This window comes from Nothobranchius furzeri, chromosome 3 (genome assembly GCF_043380555.1).
Source record: "Nothobranchius furzeri strain GRZ-AD chromosome 3, NfurGRZ-RIMD1, whole genome shotgun sequence".
In the NCBI taxonomy this organism is placed as follows: domain Eukaryota; kingdom Metazoa; phylum Chordata; class Actinopteri; order Cyprinodontiformes; family Nothobranchiidae; genus Nothobranchius; species Nothobranchius furzeri.
In genome coordinates this window covers 1,028,640-1,053,234 of record NC_091743.1, presented here as the reverse complement: position 1 = coordinate 1,053,234, position 24,595 = coordinate 1,028,640, and the positions used below count along the sequence as shown (strand labels likewise).

Genomic DNA, 24,595 nt, shown 5'->3' with positions numbered 1-24,595 from the left:
AGACTTTTCTAACACTGTGGAGAATTTAGCCAGCGCTGAAACGATCGGCAAAAAAAAGACCATTTGCTGCACGCCTCACTGCAAACCAAACGAAAGCCTGGAAGCCTACAGCTGTTTCATCTCAGGATGGTTAAGAAGAAGCTGTAAATGATGATCGTCTTGTTTTTGCCGGTAGTGAGTTGTGCTATTTTATTCCTTAGCACATGATAATAATGCCATCGCTAAGGCTAACGATGAGTGTGTGCAAGGATCTACCTGTAACTAGGGCTGGGCAATAAACCAAAAATGTATCGTTATCGTAATTTCTGAGTCTTACCACGGTAATTTTTCCCGTGTCAACTAATTAGATACTAAAGAAATGAAAAGATGTGTTTGTTGGCAGCGTTCATGTTCCTTTAAGAAGCTGTACCACCTTGAGTCATGTAAAAATGTGACTCAACTAATACAATCAGGACTTTAAAAAAACTGTTTGTGTTTGTCCTGATTAGAGTGATGATGATGATACTGTAGAGCGCCTAGACTTTAGGCATCTTAACGCCCTGGTACCAAAGTAAATAGTGTTCTACTTCCGGACTCCCATCTGCATTTAGTGACACCGATGTAACTTCATGTGAAACCCAGCAATAGCTCGACCAACCTGGGCCATTGGTTTTAAACACATTACCTGGGTGCCTTACCTCGATTAGGAGTGGTGCAGTTTGGTTAGGCTTCAGCCAGACTAAGGTGCCAACAATGCACTTAAGAAGTCCAACTTAAGTCGGATTAAGGCAAGAACTTTGTTTTCTCTTACTGAATGTAAACTCACTGAGTGTAGCACAAGATCAACATGTTTGTATGTGAAGCAACTGAAGAGAAAGAGGCGTGGCTATGCTAGTCAGGTAAACAGAGTGGAGCTAGAACGTTTGAGATAAGAAAGCTAAGTGGTTAGCGTGGCATTCCACCCCAGCTGTCCCTGTGCATGCACTAAGGCATGTGGAAAGGGTTAGTCTATAGCCCCGCTGATGTAATGACAAAGTCCAAGTCAGTCTTACATTACATTAGGTTTACAATCAGACTTTTAATGGTTTTCTTACCTGCATCATCCGACTCATTGAATTGTGAATAGTTCACCACTTTCCTATTCCTGTGAAGACACACACACACACACACACACATTACAAACCAACATCACCAAATACTGCTGGGCATGGGCAGGCTGACTAATAAAGCTTTATGTGACCTCCAGAGGCTGGGCAGAACGTGACAGCATAGCGGTACTCAAAGTTATCGATAGTTTAATTTAAACAAAGTAGTTGTAATCATGAAGCAGCTGTGGAGAGCTGGAGTGACCAAACTACCCCAGACGCATTGTAACGTTTTCAATAGTTAATGTTAGGTAATGGGCGAAAGAGGTTGTTCCAGTTCTTGCCGATTAGTCATGCTAGGAAATGCTCTTCTACGAGTGATTCTGTTGAAAAAGTTAAGAAGTGGACTACTCTACCCTATCTTTCATTTTTCTTTTGATGAAACATCCGGTGAGAAGGTGGGATCTGTTGTGTCGACTAGGTATGTCACGGTTACCGGTAAACCCCGGTAACTATCTTGACAACAATTACCACCTTTTAAAAACTCGCAGGGCTGGGCGATATGGCTTAAAATCAGTATCACGATGTATTGAGGATTTCACCTCTATAACGATAAATGGACGATAGCTACAGGTGTGCGCAGAAACAAAAGCTGTCCACTAGATGGGGCTGTCACATGCGTTATGTTGAGTCACATTTCAAAAGGACATGAATGTCGCCAACCTACACACATCCTTTCATTTTTTTAAATTATCAAATGTTTTGACATGGGAAAAATTATCTCGATAAGGGTAAGAAATTTTGATCATGATAAATTTTCGATTAATTGCCCAGCCCTATTATCTCGGTGTATTACCGTGGCCGCGGTTAAGGCGAAGTGACCCTCACCGGCCCCCGTCTCATCTGCTTAAGTTACTGCAATATTTCAACTCAAAAATGAGTACCAGTACACTCTCTCCCTAAATCTTTTTTTAAAACCACTACTGCAGAAGTCCATAAGGAGGTGCTCCTCGGGAGAATGAGCAAAAACACCTGGCGAAGAAGAACACCAGGGACAATATGTCGGAGTGGCACAGCGGGGAAAGAAAGGTATTGAAAGATTTACCAGCAAGTCCTAAAGTTTGGGCTCGCTTTGGATTATTTGTGTGGATGGAACAAAGCTAGAGGAAGACTATGCCACGAGCAAGAACTGCCTCACAAAAGGTACACTACGAACATTCACAGAAAATGCGGTACCTGTTAGCTTGACTGCACAGCCCGGCGTTACTATTTTCAGGCAATGCTCCCTTTTAATTCAACTGAAGTTTTGCTGATAACTAGGGCTGCAACAACGAATCGATGAATTCGATGAAAATCGATTACTAAAAGCGTTGGCAACGAATTGCGTCATCGACTCGTTGTGTTGCGCAACTCTTCCAAAAGCCCCCTCCCCTCCCGCCCGCCGTTGCGCGCAGACCGGAGAGCCGGCAGGTGTTTGGAAGAGGAACATGGCAGAAGCAGTGAGACCCCAAAAAAAGTAAAAACTTCTAAAGTTTGGGAGCATTTTCAGTTAAATCAGGCGAAGACATTCGTTACCTGCAACGTTTGTAGGTCAGACTTAGCATGGCATGGGAGTACTACGGTGATGATGCAGCATTTTAAACGCAAGCATGTCAGAATCATCAGCGAGGAAGGAGAGAGCTCGGTGTCCGGGTAAGTTAAAAACTCTTCAAAAGTGATTCACCCAAGCCCCGGATTATTACACAGGCTAGACATGCCCTAAGCTCGTTAAAAAAGTCTATAAAATCGTAAGCGCCACGCTATTAGATAGGCGGGGGGTGGGGGGCCGCGCTGCTGCGAACCGGTTCCGCCGTCACATTCCCGCAGAAACTGGTTGATCACACCGGGGCCAGACTACTAGCATGTGGTTTTACAACCACGATGTCCTCAGAAGCGAAAACGCTTTTAAAAGGGAGGGAGGAGTCCTAACTGTTGCTGCAGGCGTGTTGTGTGAGAGTGCAGTTATATACTGGTTAATATATTTTTGGGTTCAGTTGCTTTCATGTGGCCTAATGTGAGTCTATTTGGGATCATTGGAATGATCAGCAGCATTTCTTGATGTGACTTTAAGGCAGTTGCCCAGGGCATCATCGCAAGGAGGATGGCATTCATTTACTTTTGTTTTATTTGGTATTTTTTCAATCGTTTTTGGAAATAGTGATGAATTTTGATTAATTCACAGCCTATGTTTAATTACATTTAAAAATTAGTTGTTTGACATCCCCAATTATAATAAATGTCTACAGATGAGATCAAACAAAACAGATGAGAATTGCCCTTAAGCTGTTTAACTTGGACCAAGCATTTTAGGTCACAGATACAGTAGGTGTAGCTTAGGGTCTCTGTCTATACACCTTATAAGACAATTTAGGTGATGGCATGTTGTTTTTCTGCTATTGAACTGTTTTCTAATAATGTTGTGTTTTATAAAGTGAAGGAAGGAGAGAAATAACGTTTCCCTAGCAGTTTTTTAAAATGTCCCTATGTAATCCGATTAATCGATGAATCGTGTCGAGACCCCATCCGATTAATCGATTATCCAAATAATCATTTGTTGCAGCCCTACTGATAACACATGGCATCTCCGTGTACATCTTTTTCCAAAAACTAGTGTATTCTTCTGCGTCTGTACGGAGACACGCAATGCCATTAACGGACGGAGTCTAACCCAATTTTCGAAACATCTGTCAAACGAGACGTAGAACGCAAGCTTGTGACTGGCCGCTTTCGTTAACAGCATCGCCATTGCGTTCTCAAAAACATAAAGAAAGCCAAAGATATTCAGCGACAGACCCAGGACAGCTTGAAGAAGTTTGTCACTGCGTGTGCATCTCTCCCTTGTGGAGCTGACGCAGAAGCATGAACTAGGCTTTAATCTCTTTGCCCACACAGCACTGTTGCGAACAACAGATTTAGCTTTATGATGCACATCCTACCAAGCCACAGACATTTCACTGACAAAACGATTTCTGCTATGTACAGATAGACCAGAGCTAAAGGAGAGAACTCATTGCTGTTGGTGAAACAAAACATTTTTTATGGTTTCTTTACTGCAGAAATGTCTGCCTGCAGCTATTTACTGACTATTTTAATAATTTTAGGGCAAATAAAGTTAAAAGGTTATGCACTGTGTAGGCTAACTTGTGCAGTATCGCCGCATCGTGAGGTACCCTGCCCTAATCTTGTTTTCAAAATGTCTGCGAAAGGCAGCGGCACATCTCATGACACATCTGCGTGACCATCACCCACATCTCTACAGTCAATGCAAGACAAGTTAGTTAACGTTAGCGGTTTAGCTAAAATGCATGATGTGAGGACTTTCGGTTGAGGTAAAATGCAACAGGTCCCCTATAGTGCAGTTGCAGCGCCCACTGCCAGCGTATAAACCGTGTCGTGGACACCCCCAAATTGAAATTATGACATGCTTTACGGGGCTCCCAGGGGGCAGATAAGAGTTAGTCGCCAATGCAATAGATTATAATGAAATTAACAATGACTACTGTCTGACATTTTCCCATATCTGCAAAACTCACTGGAAGGACACAAATCAAGGACAATTTTATTTATTTTATTTTGTCCCACTGAGGGAAACTGTTTGGGCGCCCTTGATCCATAGGAGGGGCTGGGTAGAGTAGCCAATAGGGCTGCAACAAATGCTTATTTGTATAATCGATTAATCGAAAGGGGTCTCGACACGATTAATCGGGAAAAATTGAAAACTGTTAAGAATTTTTTTGTCTCCTTTTACTTTAACAACAGAACATGATTAGAAATGATAAATAATCCAACGTAAAATATTTTCAAAGATATACGTGTTTGTGAATTACATGCTACAGTGGCTTGCCACAATTCTGCAGTGCTGTTGAGCAGAGACTTAAAGCAGCAACCTGACTGCAGCGGTTCTGACCCATAGCGCTGCAGACAGCTAAGAATAAATTGGATGTTGGGGACTTTTCTTCCGCTTGTAGAGTTTAGATATTCATAGTTTTGTGACCATCGTGCTTTTTCGGACCCCAGTGGATCGCGAGAATGCTACCAGCTAGAATTAGCTAATCTGTCAGCATGAGTGCAGCTTTCACCGCCTCCCCAGAGATGAGGAACTCAGAGGGATGTGACTGAAAAATCTTAACTTGGGAACCACTGCAAACTTCATTTGTGCATTCCTTTGATCTCATGACTTTAGTGAGGTTAGTACACAATGTTATAAATGCTATGGTCCTAACTACTGACATAATCATTTATTTTGGTGTTTCGGCCTTATTTGCTCGTTTATGGTTCTTGGCCAAGAATTTTAATTTCAGCGCATCCCTAGCAACAAGTGAGAACTGGCGGCAGCGTTTTTGACCTATGGGCCAATTGCTGGATTTTACTCCAGCTGAGAGGGTAGCTCTTAACCACAGTGGGCCGGTATCCAGCATGTTTTTGTTGTTTCCCTGCTCCAAAACACTTGATTAACCTGTTCAGCATCTCATAAAGTTCTGAAGAAGCCTGTTACTCATTTGCTGAATAAAACCAGAAGAGTTGAATCAGGTAAAACTCAAACAATCACGGCTTTAACCATAATGCTACAGTGGTTCTTAAAGGGACATTATGGAAGTGTGACAGCCAAAACATGTATAGAAATAATAAATGTCTTCTTCATACATTCTCCTGCAATGCCCTGGTCCTGTAGAATGAGTCCTGGCATTTTTACTGTGATTGCCTGTTTTTCTGTAAAATCACAGAAAAAGAGAGATGCTCGGGTCGAGCAGGCTGCTTCATGCGCGTTCACGCTCAGGCATCGCCCTCCGAACCGTTCTTTGAACGTTGTTTCAGCTGTCATCAAGCATATAAATGTTACAGATACAGGAAACGCCACTGGCGCTTTACCTCACCTAGTAAGGCTTCTGGCTTTAGTGCAGAAGACCTGGGCTCGATTCAGGATGTGGACATACATTATTTAGAGTTTCTTTTTTACATTAATGGTATATTTTTTTACAGTAAGACGCCCAAATTTTTATTTGAGACTCGCCGAACGGCGTTGAATTCACAGATAAAAAAGATGTGGGTTCAACTTTCATTTTGGAACAATTTTTCAAGCAAGGGAAGGGAATGATCTGAGCATGCAGGAGGACTGATCCATCATAAACCTTTGTCGGCTGTGCTGAAGAGAAAGGTACAGAACCAAATTATTTAATTAATTAGCTACGCGTTCTCCTGTCCTCTGGGCCACACACACACACACACACACACACACAGCTGACTGTCTCAGCTGTTATTTTCGTTAAGGAGTGTGCACGTACAGCATGCGCACCTCGTGCACGAGCCTCCTATTGAAGCTGCCGTTACGCTTTTGGCCTGAGGAGGCAATCGCGAGCATAAAAATTCAAAACTCCGTAAAGTTCCTTTAAGATAAATGCCTTTCTGAAAACCCTCACAAACAGATCATGTCGTTTTACTGTTGATACTTCTAACACCTGTAGGCTGGGAGTTATGGATACTGTCTTAAATTATTTGCCTTAATCCTAATAATCAGATGCTTCGGGTTATGTCCACGTAATTACTTGAACCTAATCCATGATTATGTTCATTTTAATGGACTGAACATTTTCTCCAAACTGAGATAAAATTACCTGATTGCTCAAAAATATCATGCTGCATTAGAACAATATGTTACCGGTTTTTGAAGGCAGGTTAAAATGTTTAGGCCAAGCTCAAACAAGTTCAGTGTTGGGGAGGAATCCCAAGATGCTAAAACCTTGACTGCTCATTTTTCTTACGGTCAGATGGCTGTGGAGGTCATCTTGGATTGAGTTGACGCCAAAAGGTTAATCAGTCGTGCATGCGTGTGTAAAGATTACTTTCTGCACATTCACTAGAGGGCTACCTATCTATTTCTACCTTATTTATAAACTATTTATTTACAGGTCCATCAGTTAATGAAATAATTGTCCCAACAGCAGCTGCACCCCCCACCCCCAACCTGGTCTCACAGCAACCAGTGGCAAGCTGCACGTGTGTTTAGCACGCCGCACGCGCACATTTAGCCGTTTTTAGCGGCTTAGGAGTCCGCAGGTGCGGTGTGTGTGTCACTCACTCTGGTTACTCCAACATGGAGCCGGCTCCGAGAGCCGTTTCTTTAGCGACTGACACATCACTACATCATTCCCTTTCCTAATGTCCTGAAGAACGGTCCGGAGCGCAGGCGGAGTGTTTAGCTAACCTGCAGGAAATGTCAACAACAGTTATCCAGAAAGTAGCTAAGGGTTACCAGAGATGTTTCTGAGGTGTTCGCTAGGTACTTTAAGATTTAAAAAGTCAAGAAGGGGGTCTGAGAAGCTGCTAGAAATAGCGTCAAAGTCGACAACTTGGCAACACTGTGGGAGGAGCGCTTCATTTGTAACTCGGGGCAGCGCAAGTGGGAGGAGCAAATAATCGGCCAGTTTTGTTTGTATAATCGTTCAAAACTCGTAATAGTGATTAAAATTCGATTAATTGAGCAGCCCTACGTCAAAGTACGGCAAACCCACTCGGACAAAATACACTACACATCTATACTGTTGGAAAGAATTTAGCAGTGTCGTTATTAAAATAATGTTTCTTACAACGCAAGTTTGTGTTTATAATGGTATTTGTAAAATAAAACACTATATTGTATTCATAATGTTGAACTCCTCTTTGAGCACATCCCTTGAAGGATCATAGGTATTAGCAACACCTGTGAAATTGTATTTGCAGGAAAGAAGTGTGTCCCGTTTATTGAAGTATTTTGTGTTTAGAGTTTTTGACGTCTTGTCCATGCGTAGTTCAGTTACGCTCATAGCTGCTAGCCAAAACTCTGGAGTTAAAAGTTTTCTGGCTTTACTAAAATACCCATCTGTACTTATTTGATTGATGGTAGTTTTACTTTCTATTAGACTCTAGATGTAATCATTTGGCACGTTTCTAATTCATAATTTGTAAGAATGTAATCGGTGATATTAGCATTAGCATTCCTATGGGTTTTCCCATGTATATTAGCATTGCGCTAACCACTCGCTGCCAAATTGCAGAAGAAAATCTCCTTTTGTCACATCGTAATTTAATTGCACACGCAGTTAATCGTTCAGCCCTAATATACATGCAGCTCTATGCTAAAAGTCTATTTTAAAAGAGGTAATGATGGATTTCTTTGTAAAAGTTGTCCATCTTTCCAACTGAAAGATTTGCCTGGACCAACGTAACGTAACAACAACGTAAAGTGATTACGTACTTCCGTAAGATTCATGTTCAGCCAATCAACTACTTTGACGTCATCGGCAGTCGAATGACCCCGAGCGGATCCTGTACCGACACCTCTTCTGGCAGGCCTGTTAAATACTCGTTCATTTCAACCTGGTGTGTGGGAGCAAAGAAACCCCCAACACATGCTGACGGGTAGCGCTGGAGGACCGGAGTGGGTGACCCCTGCTCTAGACTCTGTCCACATGTAGCCAGCATGCAGGCAGGGCTGACTCCAGAGGGTTAAAGCTGAACTTTAGAGCAGATGTGGAGTGTGACCAGCTCGGAGCTGGCGCTTATCTACCATGACACCAAATATCCGATCTGTAAACAGAATTTCAGCGTGCTGCTAAAGTCAACAAGCCATGGCAGCCATCATGGATTGGGTAATCGGTTGACTCCGCACCCACAACAAAACAGAAATGTTTAATATCAACAGAAACGGACTCAAAACTCAAAGAGGGGCACGTCTAACGGAAGGAGGGGGTCACTTTCAGCCGGAGAGCCTGACCTCTCCGCGGGGCGGGAGTGTAGGAGGAGGTGTGGAGCTCCCCGTAGCTCTCCGCCTTCCTCTGACATCAGCCAGCAGGGCTCGCGCTTACAGCCAGCGCTAAAATGCAGCCGCTTCAACCACGACTCCCCTTTAGCTCAGCAGCACTGTCGCGGGCTTTGTGCGACCATTTCTGTTCACGCAGCAAAACCAACGCCACACGCTGACATGCCCAGGCTGCGCGGCAGCCCCGGCGGGGGTATTAGCAGCAGCTTGGACCCTCCCCTGGATGAATGGGTAGCCATGTTCTCATCCTCCGTGAGGGGAGAGAAATTGTGGTCTGGCCTCATTTTAAATGAAACGTAAAAATCACACCGACACATCTTCCACTCGGCCTGCGCAGCAGCCGCAACAAAGCTCATCACGAACCCGCTCCGAAGCGGGCGAGCGCGCGCTCCCTCCTCCGACATGGCGACCCGTCCACACCGCTGGGATCCATGTTGGAAACACAGGCTGCACACGCCAGACGGGAAAACTGCGCCTACACATCTTTTTTTTCATGAAATCAACACAATCGCGGCTCATTAAACACAACATGGTGGAAACGTGCGTGTTATCCGCCACGCCAGCAGCTCCGCGCAAGCGTTAGTGTGAGGCAGAGCAGAAGGACTGAGCACACCTACCTGACGGGTCTGGACATTGTGCTGGAACACTGTAGAGAGGAAGATGAGAGAAAAAACGGGGAGAAGAAAAAAAAGCACAAAGGGGCTGAACACAAACTGATTCCCGCTCTGCGAAACACCGAGGACGCGCGGCTGACGCACGATTTCACCGCCCAAGCTAGCCAGTGAAAATTAAAACAAGTTTCACGTCGTATCCACCAAGCACTAATATTCTTATTTCCCCCCCTCAGCTACGCAAAATGGTGAATAAAACAAACTGAAACTGCAGCTTGTGGTCAACCGAACCCTACAGGCATGAAGAGGCGTGTCCGCATGAACAGGCCACGCCTTCAAGCTTTCTGAGCGGATAACTACTGCTTTGCCTGACTCCCATTGGCTCATTCGAATGTCAAACCTGATTTTTATTGGCTGATGTTACTGCTCGTCACAGCATTTTACATTTAAACTGCCGCCTCTCCTTGCAGGGTAGGTTGAAACTTCACTGTTGAGAAAACAAAAAGAGGCCCTCAGGTTGGATGCAAACACTCCAGCGTGGGTCCCACGACAGCATAAAGCTACAAAGCAACTGTAGGTTTCAGTGTGCACAAAGATAATGGATTTATTATGATCGGATATGGCGCATTTTAACCATTCCACTACTTCGTTTTCTGTCCCACCAATCGACATACATACTGGACAATTCATGTCCGTTTCTGATGCCAAATGGAGGTTCCCACTTTGGCCATGTCGCACGTCCCATCACGCCCAGACAATCCAAAAATGGGAAAAGAGGCGGGGCTCTTACGGTTGGAATAAATTAACCAATTGCTAGGTTTCACATGACGTTGCATCTACGCCACCAAATGCAGATGGCGGTCCGGAAATAGCAGGTGCTGCACAAAACAATTTTCACTTTGGTGAGTGGACATTAAAATGTCAATTCTATGCGATCTACGGTTGTTACAATCACTCAAATCAGGTAAAAGACAAACGTTTTTTTTTCAAGTCCCAAATGTAGGGCGCCACAAAAGACTTAAAATTAAAAATGTACTGAAAGAAGATGGCAGAAGTGGATCAGTAATCTTCAACTTAAAACAGGAGCTGAAACGGTCAATGTTGGAGTTAACAGCGATCACTTTCTAGCAGGTAAGAGCAGGGGCGGAGCTTGATATGTGCAACCCGAACAGGGTGGCAGTCTGCAGGGGGCGGCATTTAATTTCCCTTTTTTTTCCCTTCCAAAAAAAATTTTTTTAGCATCAACCAATACATAAACAAAACATAGAAATCGCATGTTGTTAATAATAATAGTGATGATAATAATAATATTTCTGTAATAAAAGCACAACAAAGTCATTGTTTGTGTTTTGTGATTTTATTGCGCCCCCTTGTGTCCGCCGCGCCTCTGTGGATGCAGGGTGGGATAGTGTGCTCTATAGCTCCCTTCATCAGGTGGGGGAGGAGGGATCTCGGAGAATGATGGTGGAGGGATACAGGTACCGTTTGACATATCACCACTCACAAACATAATGGAGAAGAAACGGTCGAAGCCATCTGGTGCCCAATTTAGAAAAAAAAAGAAGAGAAGAGGAGGAGAAACGAGGAAAAGATGCAGGTATGAATGTCTTTATTATGTAGTTGGTATTTTTCCCGCCTGTCCCCCAACTTATTGATTAACTAACTTCTAATCTGTACGTTTTGCATGGTGCTATGATGATCCTTTCAAATGTCTGTTGCTAGCTTCTTACGTTGCATGTATTTAGAACGACTTCCAACCGCTAGCTTTTTCTTTGTCAAATGAGCTTTTATGAAAAGCTAAGAGTGGAAAACCGAAAGGCTGATAACCAAACGCTATCAAATAAAAATGAGTCTTTGAGAATTTTGCTGAAATACATTGATGTTAGTATTGATCATTCACCACGGCAGGTTGTCCTGCTTTCTTGCGCCATTCGCCTTTCTTTTTGGACTCGGGAAATGAGCTATTATTTACCCCATGAAAAACGGAGCGGCAGCGGGCCGCTGGAGGTGCCCTGCTAGTAAGATCCCGTTTAAGCTGTAAACTGCCATAAAATAAAAACTATAATAGCTAGAGCGGTCTTTTTTTTAGCTGAAAGTTGAGACTCTCGCCTTTCAGCACATCTGTACTGTACAAGCCAATGATGTCATCATGTTGCGCTACGTGTGCAGCACACTGCGGCTATGTTAAAAACTCACAGTGACCAAGAAGCAGCGCGGGAGAGTTGAAGAATTTAACCAGTTAAAATGGATTCATGGATATTTAATCAATAGTCGTGGCTCCTCTTGTCATTTAGTTTTTTGTCTGCCGGAGACATTTGCTGAATAAGGAAATAAAACTTAAAATGACAAAAATATTAGGGAAAAACACTTGTTTTGTATCTTATTAGTTATTAATGATTAATTGATTGTTGGTATTTTAACTTTTGGTAAAGGAAAACACAATTTCCAGGCAGCCCCAGTCTGGAGAAGTGATGGTGACATCAGCCGTTAAAAATAAATAATACTCTGAGGTTTTTATGAATAATTTGTACTTTTACTTGAGTATTTCTCTAAAACCAGTACTTTTACTTGTAAATGAGTAATATTTTAGCAATGTAACAGTACTTGTACTTGAGTACAGATTTTCAGAATTCTTTCCACCACCGCTGAAAACTGTAAATGCTCATTGTAACATGTTAATTAAAATGCTAAAGCAACAGACGTGACATGAAGATTGTATTGCTTGTTTTATGCAACATCAGGAGCCCTACGCAGATATTTTGGGATGACATCAGCTGCCACTGAGGAACAGCCATCTACCTCCACTGCTCATACCAGTAGGCCAGTATTTGAACTCGAGGAGGGACAGTCTGCTGGCACCACATCTCCCCAGGAAGATACTTTAGGTGGGTTTTGCACACGTGTGTGTGTCCAGCAAACATTTAGCTATAGACATTTAAATAGTATTTTCACAGAATAGGGGAATTGTTCCATATAGCAATGTGGTGAGTTATGCTTCCATGTTCTGTCAATAGAGAGACCTACCAGTATATGTGAACTTGATGAGGGACAGCCAGCTGCCACGTCTCCCCAACAAGATATGTCAGGTAAGTTTTGCACAAGTGTGTGTGTGTGTGTGTGTGTGTCCTGCAAACATTAGAGAAATTTCAATGTCACATATTGTATTTTAATAGAATATGTGAAATGGTCCACATAGCAATGTGTTGAGTTATGCTTCTGTTTTCTGTCAATAGAGAAGCCTGAACGATCAACCAATGAGTCCCATTGAAGGTGATGATGAGCCTCTTTCTTCAGACCCAGCCAAGTGGCCATCACCAATTACCGACAGCATACACACAGAGCTAGTTCGAAGAGGACCTACTAAGGTGCCAACTACTTTCATATTTCCCAGGAATGAAGGCGATGGCAGGTGTTGTCATCATCACTATTTCAGTAGAACTTTGACAAGTGGTGAGAAGGTGGCCAGGAGCTGGATGTTGTATTCAGTTAGCAAACGTTGTTATATATAATACACTCCACGCAATTTGAAACAAAGTTGTAGGTGTAATTTTTTTTCTTGTGTGTGTGTGTGTGTGTGTGTGTGTGTGTGTGTGGGAGGGGTGGGGGGTGGGGGGGTGGGGGGGGTGGGGGTCCACAGGGGGATCTCGCACAGGGCGCCATTTAGGCCAGCTCCGCCTCTGGGTAAGAGATTACTGAGTGTTTTGCTTAGAAAAAGCCATAAAAATGACAGGTTAACAGGTTTACACTGTTTTCACAAGACCTCACTGCAAATAGCTTTCAGAGTGCTATGGATTTTAGGAGTTAGCTGTAACGTGGCGTATAGACATTATTAAAATAAAAAAATGTGCCAGAAATTTGGATTTAAAAAGGCATATAAAGTTAGAAGTAGATCCCAGCACATACTCAACGTTAGCATTAGCGATATCATTATTATGAGCTAGTGAAGAAAATGGCACAACTCACCACCAAGCAAAAACAAGTCGACTGTGATTTAAAGCTTCTCCGGAACATTAAAAAGTTAACCAACCTGAAATAAAATAGCTGTAGGCTTCCAGGCTTGTAAAAGGTTGTCATTTGGTTTGCAGTGTAATATGAGTTATGCAGCAAATTTGCTTTGCTAATCGCTTCAGCACTGTCAGAGTGCTAATGCTTTTAGCAGTTAGCTTAGTGTTGTAACATGGCATTTATACTTTATTAAAATCAAACAAACCAACCAGAAATTTGGATTTAAAAAGACATAAAATTTTAATACAAGTAGATCCTAGTACATATTGATCGTTAGCATTAGCAATAGCCTTGTTACCACGAGTTATTGAAAAAGTAACACAACTCAGTACTTATCCGAGCAAAAACAAGACAATCGTCATTTAAAGCTTCTCCAGATCACTAAATGGTTAAAAACCTGAAATAAAGTAGCTGTAGGGTTCCAGGCTTGTAAATGCTTTCTTTTGGTTTGCAGTGTAATGAGCAAGGAAACACAAGGTAGTTTGTTGCCAATCGCTTCAGTGCTGGGTAAATCCTCCACAGTGTAAGAAGTGTGACTTTTAAAACTCTATGGGTCATAACCTAAAAGAAGATGTATTGTTTTGCAATATCGCGTCTGTGCCAACTCATTTAAAGCCTTAGTAAAATCGTTTTTATCCATCTCGTCGTGTTGTATCTGTGTGAGTAAGTGTGAGGGGCCACAGATCTGCCCCAAAGATGTACAGAAGATGGAGGGAGCTCCTAGCCCCAGAGATCCAGGAGCTACCCCAGAGCGCAGGGTCCCCAGGGAGACCAGAGAAGATACTGGTTAATGCAAAGAGTATCTCTATTTTTCCAATTTATGAGGATAGTTTTCTTAGCGATGCATATGGCAGTCATAACCACGTGAACCAAAGGTGTTTCAATCGGGACATCATCTATGTTTATGGCATCAAAATGGGCTCAGCTCCATGTAAAAAAAATAAAAAATAAAAATAAACATAAACTCGAAAAATAAAATAGTAAAATCAAATGAAAATTGAAAACTTGAAAAAAGAAATTGTAAATTCCAACAAAAAAAAGGGAAATTTAAAAAATGAAATTGCAAATTCGAACCAAAAACTTTAAACGTGGAAAAATAAATTGTAGATTAACAAATTAAGTAAATAAAAAATATGACTAAACCTAAAACTGCAAGCAAAAACTAATTAAGGAGAACAAAATGAAACAAGTTTTGGCTGAGTTTACGTTTCTCCTCCCCTTCTGCGTTCAGTCCTGAGATTTACGATTATGGTTCAGTTTTTTTTTTCAATTACGAAGCTGAGCCTGATTTTACGTGGGGGTGGGCTTTGTGCTCATTGTTGTTATTTTTTTATTACAAAACAAGCTTATGTACAGTACAAATAAGGCAAACATGCAAATGTATTCACATGGCATTTAAACAGGCAGTGAAGAAGGGGGAGGAAAAAGAATAAACAATGCAAGGGATTACTGTACAATTCTAGGAATTTTACACAATAGTTTATACCAGGGTTCGTACACTTTTTTAGCTATGGTTTTCCATAACTTTTCTATGACTTTTCCATAACCATTCACTGAATTTCCAAGACCAAAAATGAAGACATTTCAGCCGGACCATCACAGTCGGTGCCTCTAAATCAAACCCAGACACATCTTGATACACTGTGTAAGGATTTATTGCACTAACACAGTTATCATTAAGGTTTTAACAGATGAACCGTCTGACTTCTCCCCATCACAGAGAGCAAAAGAAATGGAGAACATAAGGTGCTTTAAACTCATCCAACTCGTCTGCCAGGGCATTTCTCTTTTGTCCCTGCCTTTTCTGTTCAGCAGCCCTCCTCTGGTCGTCTAGGTAGCTGTGGTACTTTTGCCTTGCTCCAGACACAGATATCAACAGTTCTTTGGTGATTTGTACATTTGTTACACCACCAACCGCTCTGATATGGCCAACAATGAGCCTTTGGGCAACCAGAGAGGCTTCTTTCTGGTTCTCAACAATAAGCTCCTTATTAATGGAGAATCCTCTCTCAACACTGGCCTGTCCATGAGAGAGAACCAAAAGCATCTTCACCACATTCCACACATTAGAGAAAGCTCTGGTGATTCCCATGGACTCGTACAGAACAGTGTCCACCCTGTCTTTTTTGGGATCAAAATTCTTGAAGCGGTCTTGGAGGGAGGCAAAAATCACAAAACTGTCCAAATTCTCGAAGGACATCATCACAGGCTCTCTCATCCACACGGTTGGCTGCAACAAGATTTTGTAGCACCCTTTTCATTTGAATCAGTGACTTCTCTTTGAATCCAGCCATGTTCCTGGGATCCAGGCACTGCACACTTCTCACAAGCTGATGCTGCACAGGGCTCTTATCCTGCAGTTTCCCCAGGATGGTAATCAAGAATGTCTTGCATTCCTTCTTGATTTCCAGTGCCTGCCTCTCTGATATCTTGTTGGTGGATTTCAGTTGATTCAGACAAGTTTCGGCTGAAAATCCCAGGCTGACCTTTAGGGATGAGTGAAAATAGAGTTATGAATTATTGTAACACAAAATGGTGAAATGTTTGGAGTATGTATCAGGAAATAATCAGTGATTCGTCTAAAATAAATTTAGTATTACATTTCATTGTGTGTCATTATGGGTACCGAATTCGGTACTTTTTAAGGTACCGACCGAATTCCATAGTACCGACCAAGCACCGATTCACGTCATTTCAAACGGTGCCTCGTTTCGGTACCCGTCCATCATAACGAGAACTTGCCAAGACAGCTGCGCATGCGCAAGAGCATTTTGTCATCGCTCGCTGCGAACCAGTTGTAAACAGAGCAGCATGGGTAGAGAGAACGCAGGCTAAAGCTTGGGTCCACTTCACTAAATGTGATGGGTAACTGGGTGATGATAACCAACGACAACGATCTAAGTGAGACATCCTCATCTTAACCTGCTTCAGTAGGTAAATATAATTAGCTTGATATGTTAGCTTCCGTTTCGCTAATGGTGTGTTCGCTTTCTCCTTGGAACTCCGAATTCCCGACTAGAAGAACAAGCTCTAAAGTTTGGCTTCACTTTGTGATGGGTGAAGACAAAACCAGTGACAACGATTTAAGTGTGAGGCATCATCGTTTTAATCTGCTCCAGCAGCTAAATAAACTCTTTAAGATAACGTTAGCTTGGTATGTTGGCTTCCATTGCTACCATTGTTATCAGCTAATGTTGCGTTCGCTTTCTCCTCGGAAATTCTAGCTTCCCAGTAGGAAAAATCAAATGAAAAAGGACTGCAAAAGGAATGAAGATACACAGTAAATTTAGTTCACAGTAAAGATGTTTACTTCAGTTTAATTATCAGCATATAAAACTACAAGGACAATGTTTTTTTTTTTTACCGTGTCCTGTCTGGCTGTGAAGCAAGCAGAATTGATGTCTGAATGCTGGTAACAAGCCTTACAGATTTACTCTCAGGTGGAGCATCAAAGCGTTTGCTTTTAATGTCACGCCTGATACTTAAAACTTTATTGTTATTGTTGTTGAATGCTTTGTAATTCCGACCAGACACGGAGACAGAAGCGAAAGAGAAAGGAAAAGAAAAGGTGGGGAGAGGGGGGGTGGGTGGGTGGGGGGTTTTCCACAAAAGTAAACAATAATGAACAAGAGTCTGCTTCTAGACCTGCAGAAAAAGACAAAAACAAGCAAAAGGACAAAAAAAAGGGACACAACAACAATACAACAAGATCAAGCTATCCCTGCGTCAACTTGATGAAGAAATATATAATCAACATTGCTTAACTGAAGAATCACGATAATAAATCACAGTGCATTAAGTGCCCACCATAGTCTTAAGACCTGTGTTTAACGTGCTCAAGCCCATACTTTTGAGAGCACCATGTGAGCACCTGTGTGTGTACACGCGCTTGTTTATGTAAGGTTTCTCTATAGGAGCGTCCAACAGAGAGTGTGAGAGACCACAGATCCGCCCCCCAAAGATGCACAGGAGACAGGGGGAGCTCCGAGTCTCAGAGATCCAGGCGCTGCCCCAGAACACAGGAACCCCAAGGAGACTGCAACCAGAAAGGCCCCCGCCCCCCTCGAGAGGCACAGAGGATCGCCCCGGGGGGCCACAACCAACAGCCGGCAGAGTCCCGGGAGACATCAGCGGCACGCCCACAGGCCCGCCCACAGCCTCCCACCCCCTAGCCGGCCGAGCCCGGGACCCAGCGACCCGGGACCCAGGGGCGACCACCCAAGGCCCCGCCCAGATCCCCACTCGGGGCCGGCCACCCCCAAACTCCGAGCCCCCAGGCCCCCACCCAGACCCGCCCAGGGGCAATGCAGCTGCCAGGCAGTGACCCATGGTTGCCGCCAAGATCCCCAAGGGGCCCCACTCACAACCGCCAGTAGTCCACCCCCCGAGGCAACCCAAGCACCTCCAGAGGGGGGCAACGGCCCCCCAGTCCCAGACACCCCCAGTGAACCCACCTCCAGGGAACATCCGGATACTCCAAACTCAGACCCCCCCCCCCCCACCCACACCATCCCGCAGGACAGCATCAACGGACCCCCACCCTCGCTATGTGATGGAACCGATCAAAGGAGCCCAGAGAGATTGATTTGAAGTGGAAGCAGAGGCTATATCAAGTGCAATATGATCTAACAAAAGATTTCTATACTGGTTAATGCAGAGACTTTCTCTATTTTTCCAATTCATGAGGATAGTTTTCTTAGCGATGCATATGGCAGTCAGAACCACGTGAACCAAAGATGTTTCAATCGGGACATCGTCCAGGTTTCCCAGTAAACAAAGAGAGGGGGTGGTTGGGATATGACATTTCAGACATTTTGACAGGTCTTCACACACTCTACCCCAAAATTCCTGGACAGGTGGACAGGACCACAGTGCATGAATGTAATTGTCAGAAATGTTGTTTGTGCAGTGTGTACAGGTGTCAGACGACACAAACCCCATCTTGAACATCCGATGACCTGTATAGTGTACTCTGTGTAGAATTTTGTACTGAATTAATTGTAAATTGGAGTGTCTGATCATTTTAAAAGTTTTTAAACAAGTTTGGGACCAGAAGTTCTGGTCAAAGCTGACTGATAGATCCACCTCCCATTTTTCAATAGGGATTGCTATTCTATCGTCTATTTTGGACAGTGTCTTACATGCTGTAGACAGTAGTTTGGGGGGGTTGAGATTTTAGAAGTCTAATACCCTTGGTGGTGTTTGTAATTGTATTTTATTGAGCTTAAATTTTTATTTAACTACAGATTTAATTTGGTGATATTCTAAAAAGCTATTCTTATCCATTCCAAATTGGGAGACTATTCTTTTAAATGGGATGAAGTCCAATCCTTCATATATGTGTTCCAGGCATAGGATTCCTTTATTTTTCCAGTCCGGAAGGTTCATCATTTTATTATTTTGCAAAATATCAGGATTATTCCAGATAGGTGTGCGTCTGCATGGTATCAGTGAAGACTCTGTCATTTTAAGATACTCCCACCATGCTGTCAGAGAGGTGCTGATACTAATACTTTTGAAGCCTTCATGTTTACTTATGCTTGAGCTAATAAATGGTAAGTCTGAAAGCTCTATCGTATTGCAAAGTGTCTGTTCTATATCTAACCAGGACTCATCTAGTGGGTTATCTTGCAACCATCTTGGTATATATTGCAGCCTGTCGGCTAAGAAATAATAATAAAAGTTGGGTAAATCCAGTCCTCCTCTGTCTTTGGTCTTCTGAAGCGTTTTTAAGCTAATTCGTGGAGGTTTATCCTGCCAAAGGAATTTAGTAATTGAGGAGTCCAGAAATTTAAACCAGTCAGCTGGTGGTTTGTTTGGGATCATTGAAAATAAGTAATTTATTCTGGGTAAGACCATCATTTTAATTGTAACAACTCTCCCCATGAGTGATATTGGTGAGGATTTCCATCTTGCAAGGTCATCTCCCACTTTCTTTAAAAGTGGGATGTAGTTTAATTTGGTTAGATCTGCTAACTTGGGAGAGACATTAATTCCCAGGTATGTGATATTCCCTGACTCCAATTGTGTATTAATTAAATTGACAAATGAGAAATTAATTGGTAGAACTGTGGATTTTAACCAGTTTATAGAGTAATCTGAAACTCTTGAAAAAGAGTTTATCAGTTGTATTGAATGGGAGAGAGAGGATTGAGAATTCCGGAGAAAGAGTAAAACATCATCTGCATAAAGACTGGTCTTATGTTCTATTTTCTTACACTTTATCCCTTTAATACCTGTTGTTTGCCTAATTGCTGCTGCTAGTGGTTCGATAAAGATAGCAAACAGTGAGGGGGAGAGTGGGCATCCCTGCCTGGTCCCCCTCTGAAGACAGAAGCTAGCTGATATTTGGTCGTTCGTCCTGACACGTGCTGTTGGTGAACTGTATAATGTTTGTAGCCAGTTTATGACGAAGTTCCCGAAGCCAAATTTATGTAAAGTTGCAAATAAGAACTTCCAGTTAACTCTATCAAAAGCCTTTTCTGCATCTAGAGATAATATACTAGTTTCTATGTTTCTACTGTAAGAGAAATCTATCAAATTAAGTAATCTACGTGAGTTTGTGGATGACTGTCTACCCTTAATGAAACCAGTTTGGTCAGGGTGTATTATGAAGGGGGTTACCTTCTCTAATCTTTTTGCCAGGGCTTTACAAATTATTTTGAGATCATCATTAATAAGAGAAACTGGGCGATAGCTGGTAGGAAATGCTGGGTCTTTGCCTGGTTTTAACAAGAGACTAATATTGGCTGAGTTCATGTTTGGCTGTAATCTGCCGCTCTCTTCGATTTCCCTCACCATTCTGAAAAATGTTGGAGCCAGAATGATCCAGAATTCTTTGTAGAACTCTACTGGGAACCCGTCTGGACCTGGAGCTTTCCTATTCGTCATGGATTTAAGGGCTTCCTGGAGCTCCGCTGATGTTAGTGGCGAGTCCAGGACTGTAACTTGGCTGTCTGATAATTTAGGAAGTGTTATCCTGTCAAGAAACTCATCGATCTCGTTATCTGATGGGTTTATCTGTGGTGAGTACAAAGTTTGGTAAAAGTCTCTGAAAGTGTTGTTTATGCTTTCAGGGTCATTAACTATATTCCCGGTTGAGTCTTTAACAGCAGATATGGTAGTTTTCTCTTTATTTATTTTTAATTGGCTAGCCAAAAATTTACCTGATTTATTACTATGTTCAAAGTTTTCTATTCGTAGTCTTTGTGCTAAAAATTGTGTCTTTTTGTCAATAATTTCATGAAGTTCTAATTTAGCTTTACGTAATTTGCTCAGTAACTCTTCTTCTGTGGATGTCTCTAAAGACTTAATGATTTCTTCTAACTCCTGAATACGTTTGTTTTCTGTTTTTTTCCTATGTGATGAGAAAGAGTTTAGTTTACCTCTCATCACTGCCTTTCCTGCCTCCCAAAGAATAGATGCTGATGTTCCAGGCAGGTCATTATGTTCTAAATATAAAACCCACTCATTTTAAAAAAAATCTATAAAACCTTCGTCTTTAAGCAGTGATGTATTAAACCTCCAGTTTTTGTTTGGTGGGATTGTCTTCTTGTTTACCAGAGTTAATGAGACCGGAGCATGGTCGCTGACAGCTATGGGGTGTATCTCAGTGTCTGAAATGTCAGCCAACAATGAGCTGCTGACTAGAAAATAATCCAAACGTGAATGAGAGTGATGGGTGTGTGAGAAAAACATATACTCTCTACGGTTAGGATGAAGAGATCGCCATGCATCACAAAGCCCATAATCACTCATGTACTGTTTAACTATATTAGTGGATTGCCAATTGCGCTGAGTCCCAGCTGTACTTAGCCTGTTTTACGGCCTCGTGGAAACCTTTTCCACTATCTGTTTAGTTAAACACCTCCACACAAGAAGTCTCAGACGCCTGGGTGGTTTGGACCTTGTACTTTATATGGCAGGTGTGAAACTGTATTTACATCAATAAGTTAAAATGCACAAAAGTCAGAAAATAAATCATAACCATGCTTCATTGCAACCAAAAACAATTTAAGGATGCCCTTTAAATAATACTTGTAAATAATTCCTTACATCCTGGATGAACTCTCTTTGCCATTTGTATAACTAATTATTCATATAAACATTATGTTATGGTAATACTTACAAGGAATGCCCTTTCTGAACTGAAAACCCACAGCTGTTAACACAACACCTCGCTTTCTGTAAGCTGCTTCACACTGGCGCAATCGCTGCACGGTGTGGCCTGAACGCTCAACTTCCTCATTCTCTTAAAGAGACAGCGCCCTTAAATAAAATGTATGGCAGAGCCAGAACACTCCCCGTCTGGTATCCTATAGATACCACAATAAACAAACTTAAACATCACCTGAAAACAAGAAAACTATTTCAGATATGGGTCTATAATAGGTCTTAACAGTCTCTTGGTTAGCAACTTTAACCTCAGCTTTCCTTGCTATCCCATCTTCACTTGGAACTGTCTTGACGATGACACCCATAGGCCACTCGTTTCTTCTTGTTTGTTTTTCCTTAAGTAGAACCACATCCCCTTCTTTGATGTCAGTTCTTTTGTGGTGCCATTTTTGACGGGATTGGAGGCTGCTGAGATACTCCTTCAGCCACCTGTTCCAGAAGTTGTCAGCCAGGAGCTGAACGTGCTTCCAGTGGCTCTTTAGCATCTCCTTTTGGCTGATGTTGTCGCATATTGGAGGAACTGCTTGAGTTTTTTGTGTGAGGAGCATAGCAGGGCACAAAATAAGTGGATGCTCTGGGTCAGTTGAGACTGGTACTAGTGGGCGGGCGTTCATTATGGCTGTTACTTTTGCTAGAAAGGTAGTGAGAATTTCATGGGTGAGCTGGACACTACCAGCTTGCAGCAACATGCTGTCCAGAATGCGCCTTGCTATTCCGATCATGCGCTCCCATACTCCCCCCCATATGGGATGAATGGGGTGGGTTGAATACCCATTTACACCTTTGCTCCTTTAAATAATGTTGAACCTCATCCTTGAGTGGTGATGATGCTGTGATCTCTTTGTGAGCACCAGTAAAATTAGTGCCGCAGTCGGAACTCAGCTGTTTTGCAGGGCCTCTCAGTGCAAAGAAGCGGCGCAGTGCATTGATAAAACTTGATGAACTCATCTCCTCCACAACTTCAATATGGACAGCTCTTGTGCTCAAGCATGTAAAGAGTACTGCCCATCGTTTACTGTTGGCCTGTCCCCCTCTAGTACGTCTTGTAACTACTTCCCATGGGCCAAAAACATCCATTCCCACGTAAGAGAAGGGAGGCTCCACCTGGAGTCGTTCTGAAGGTAGGTCGCTCATTAACTGCTCGTCAAACCTTCCTCTTAGTTTTTTGCAGGTGACACACTTGTTTATGACTTTAGCGATGCACCTTTTTGCACCTACAATCCACAGGCCACTTTCTCTGACCACCCCTTCGGTGAAATGTCTCCCCTGGTGGCTGACCTTTTCATGCTGATGTCTCACAAGGAGGTTGGTTATGTGGTGGGTGCCTGGTAGAATGATAGGGTTTGTTTCCTTTGTCTCCAACCCCGAACGTGCAATGCGACCTCCGACTCTTAGTAGCCCGTCATTCCCAATGAAAGGGTTTAGTTTGATGAGCGAGCTGTGTTTGGGAAGATTTTGTTTTTTACCAATGCACTTGATTTCCTCTGTGTATGTTTCTTGCTGAACATTTTTGATAATTGTGTTTTCAGCTTTTCCCATCAGTTCGCAGGTAATGGCTGTGCTGCACATATGCCATCCAGTACAGTCTTTTTTTTGTTTTTTGGAGGGAGAAGCAGTCTGCTATGTGAATCAGGTTTGCAACAGTTCTAATCAAGGATTTCCATGAGGAAAACTGTTCCCAGCGTTTTGTGTCCAGCACAGTTTTTGAGCTACATGTGTAGAATGTTTCTACCTGTGGACATACCTCTGCATCACCATCTGGATCCATAAGCTCATACTTATGTGGTTGTGGCTGGATGTCTGAAGAGCACTTTAGGAAGGCTGGCCCTGTAAGCCACGTTGTGTTTTGTAACTCTGAGGCTGGAACAGATCGTGAGCCATGGTCAGCAGGGTTTTTATCCGTTGGAACGAAATGCCATTGCTCTGGTGTTGTTGACTCTCTGATGCATCTGACACGGTTGCTTACATAAACGTAGAAGCGTCTTGACTGGTTGCTGATATAACCCAAAACTACTTTGCTATCTGTGTAGAAGCTGATTTAGTCGATCTGATGGTAATTCTCCTCACTTATCACTTCTGCCATTTCCACAGCCATTACTGCTGCGCAGAGTTCAAGTCTGGGGACTGTAAGCTCCGGCTGGAGAGCAAGCCGCACTTTTCCTAGAACAAAGCCAACTTCTACGGCATCATCAGCATCGGTAACTTTGAGATAGGCAACAGCACATATTGCTTTCAGTGATGCATCTGAAAAGATGCACAGTTCAACAATTTTAGCTTGAGAGAGGGAGATGTTGGAGTACGTACGTGGGATATGTAGATCACTGAGGCATTGTAGGGACCGCTGCCATTCTGTCCATTTCCCTCTCATGCTTTCAGGCAGGGCTGAATCCCATTCTGTCGCGTATGGTGAAAGTTCCCTCAAGAGGAGACGTCCTTGGACGATAACTGGAGACAAGAAACCAAGCGGGTCAAATACACCATTTACTGTTGACAGGACCCCTCTGCGTGTGTACGGTTTATCTGTTTGGGGAATATGAAAGGTGAATTCATCTGACATAATATTCCACTTAACACCAAGGCTCCGTTGATCGGGAAGGTCGTCCTCGGACAGGTCGAGATCCTGGAGATCTTTGGCTCGGTCTTTTACTGGAAAAGCATCCATCACTTTAACTTTGTTGGAAGCCATCTTGAGAAGCCTAAGGTTTGATTCGGCAAGCATGTCTTGTGTTCTTTTTAATAGATCAATGGCATTCTCTTCAGTGGGAACAGACTTTAAGGCATCATCCACATAAAAGTCTCTATCCACAAACTGACGCACATCCTCTCCATACTTTTCCTCACCTTGTTGTGCTGCCCTCCTTAGTCCAAAGGTGGCTACTGCAGGGGAGGGGCTATTGCCGAAGACA

General features: G+C 42.8%; 1 protein-coding gene across 1 annotated transcript in view; it reads right to left on the bottom strand.

Moving 5' to 3' along the window:
- nucks1a (nuclear casein kinase and cyclin-dependent kinase substrate 1a) overlaps positions 1–9,817 on the bottom strand; it is a 30,114-nt gene extending 20,297 nt beyond the window's left edge. Inside the window, exons 1-2 of the mRNA XM_015960123.3 lie at positions 9,516–9,817; positions 1,074–1,123 (exon numbers count right to left, since the gene is read on the bottom strand). Coding sequence (XP_015815609.1) covers positions 1,074–1,123; positions 9,516–9,532 — 67 coding nt within the window. The 5' untranslated portion in view covers positions 9,533–9,817. The remainder of the gene's footprint in view (positions 1–1,073; positions 1,124–9,515) is intronic.
- Positions 9,818–24,595: the final 14,778 nt, after the last annotated feature.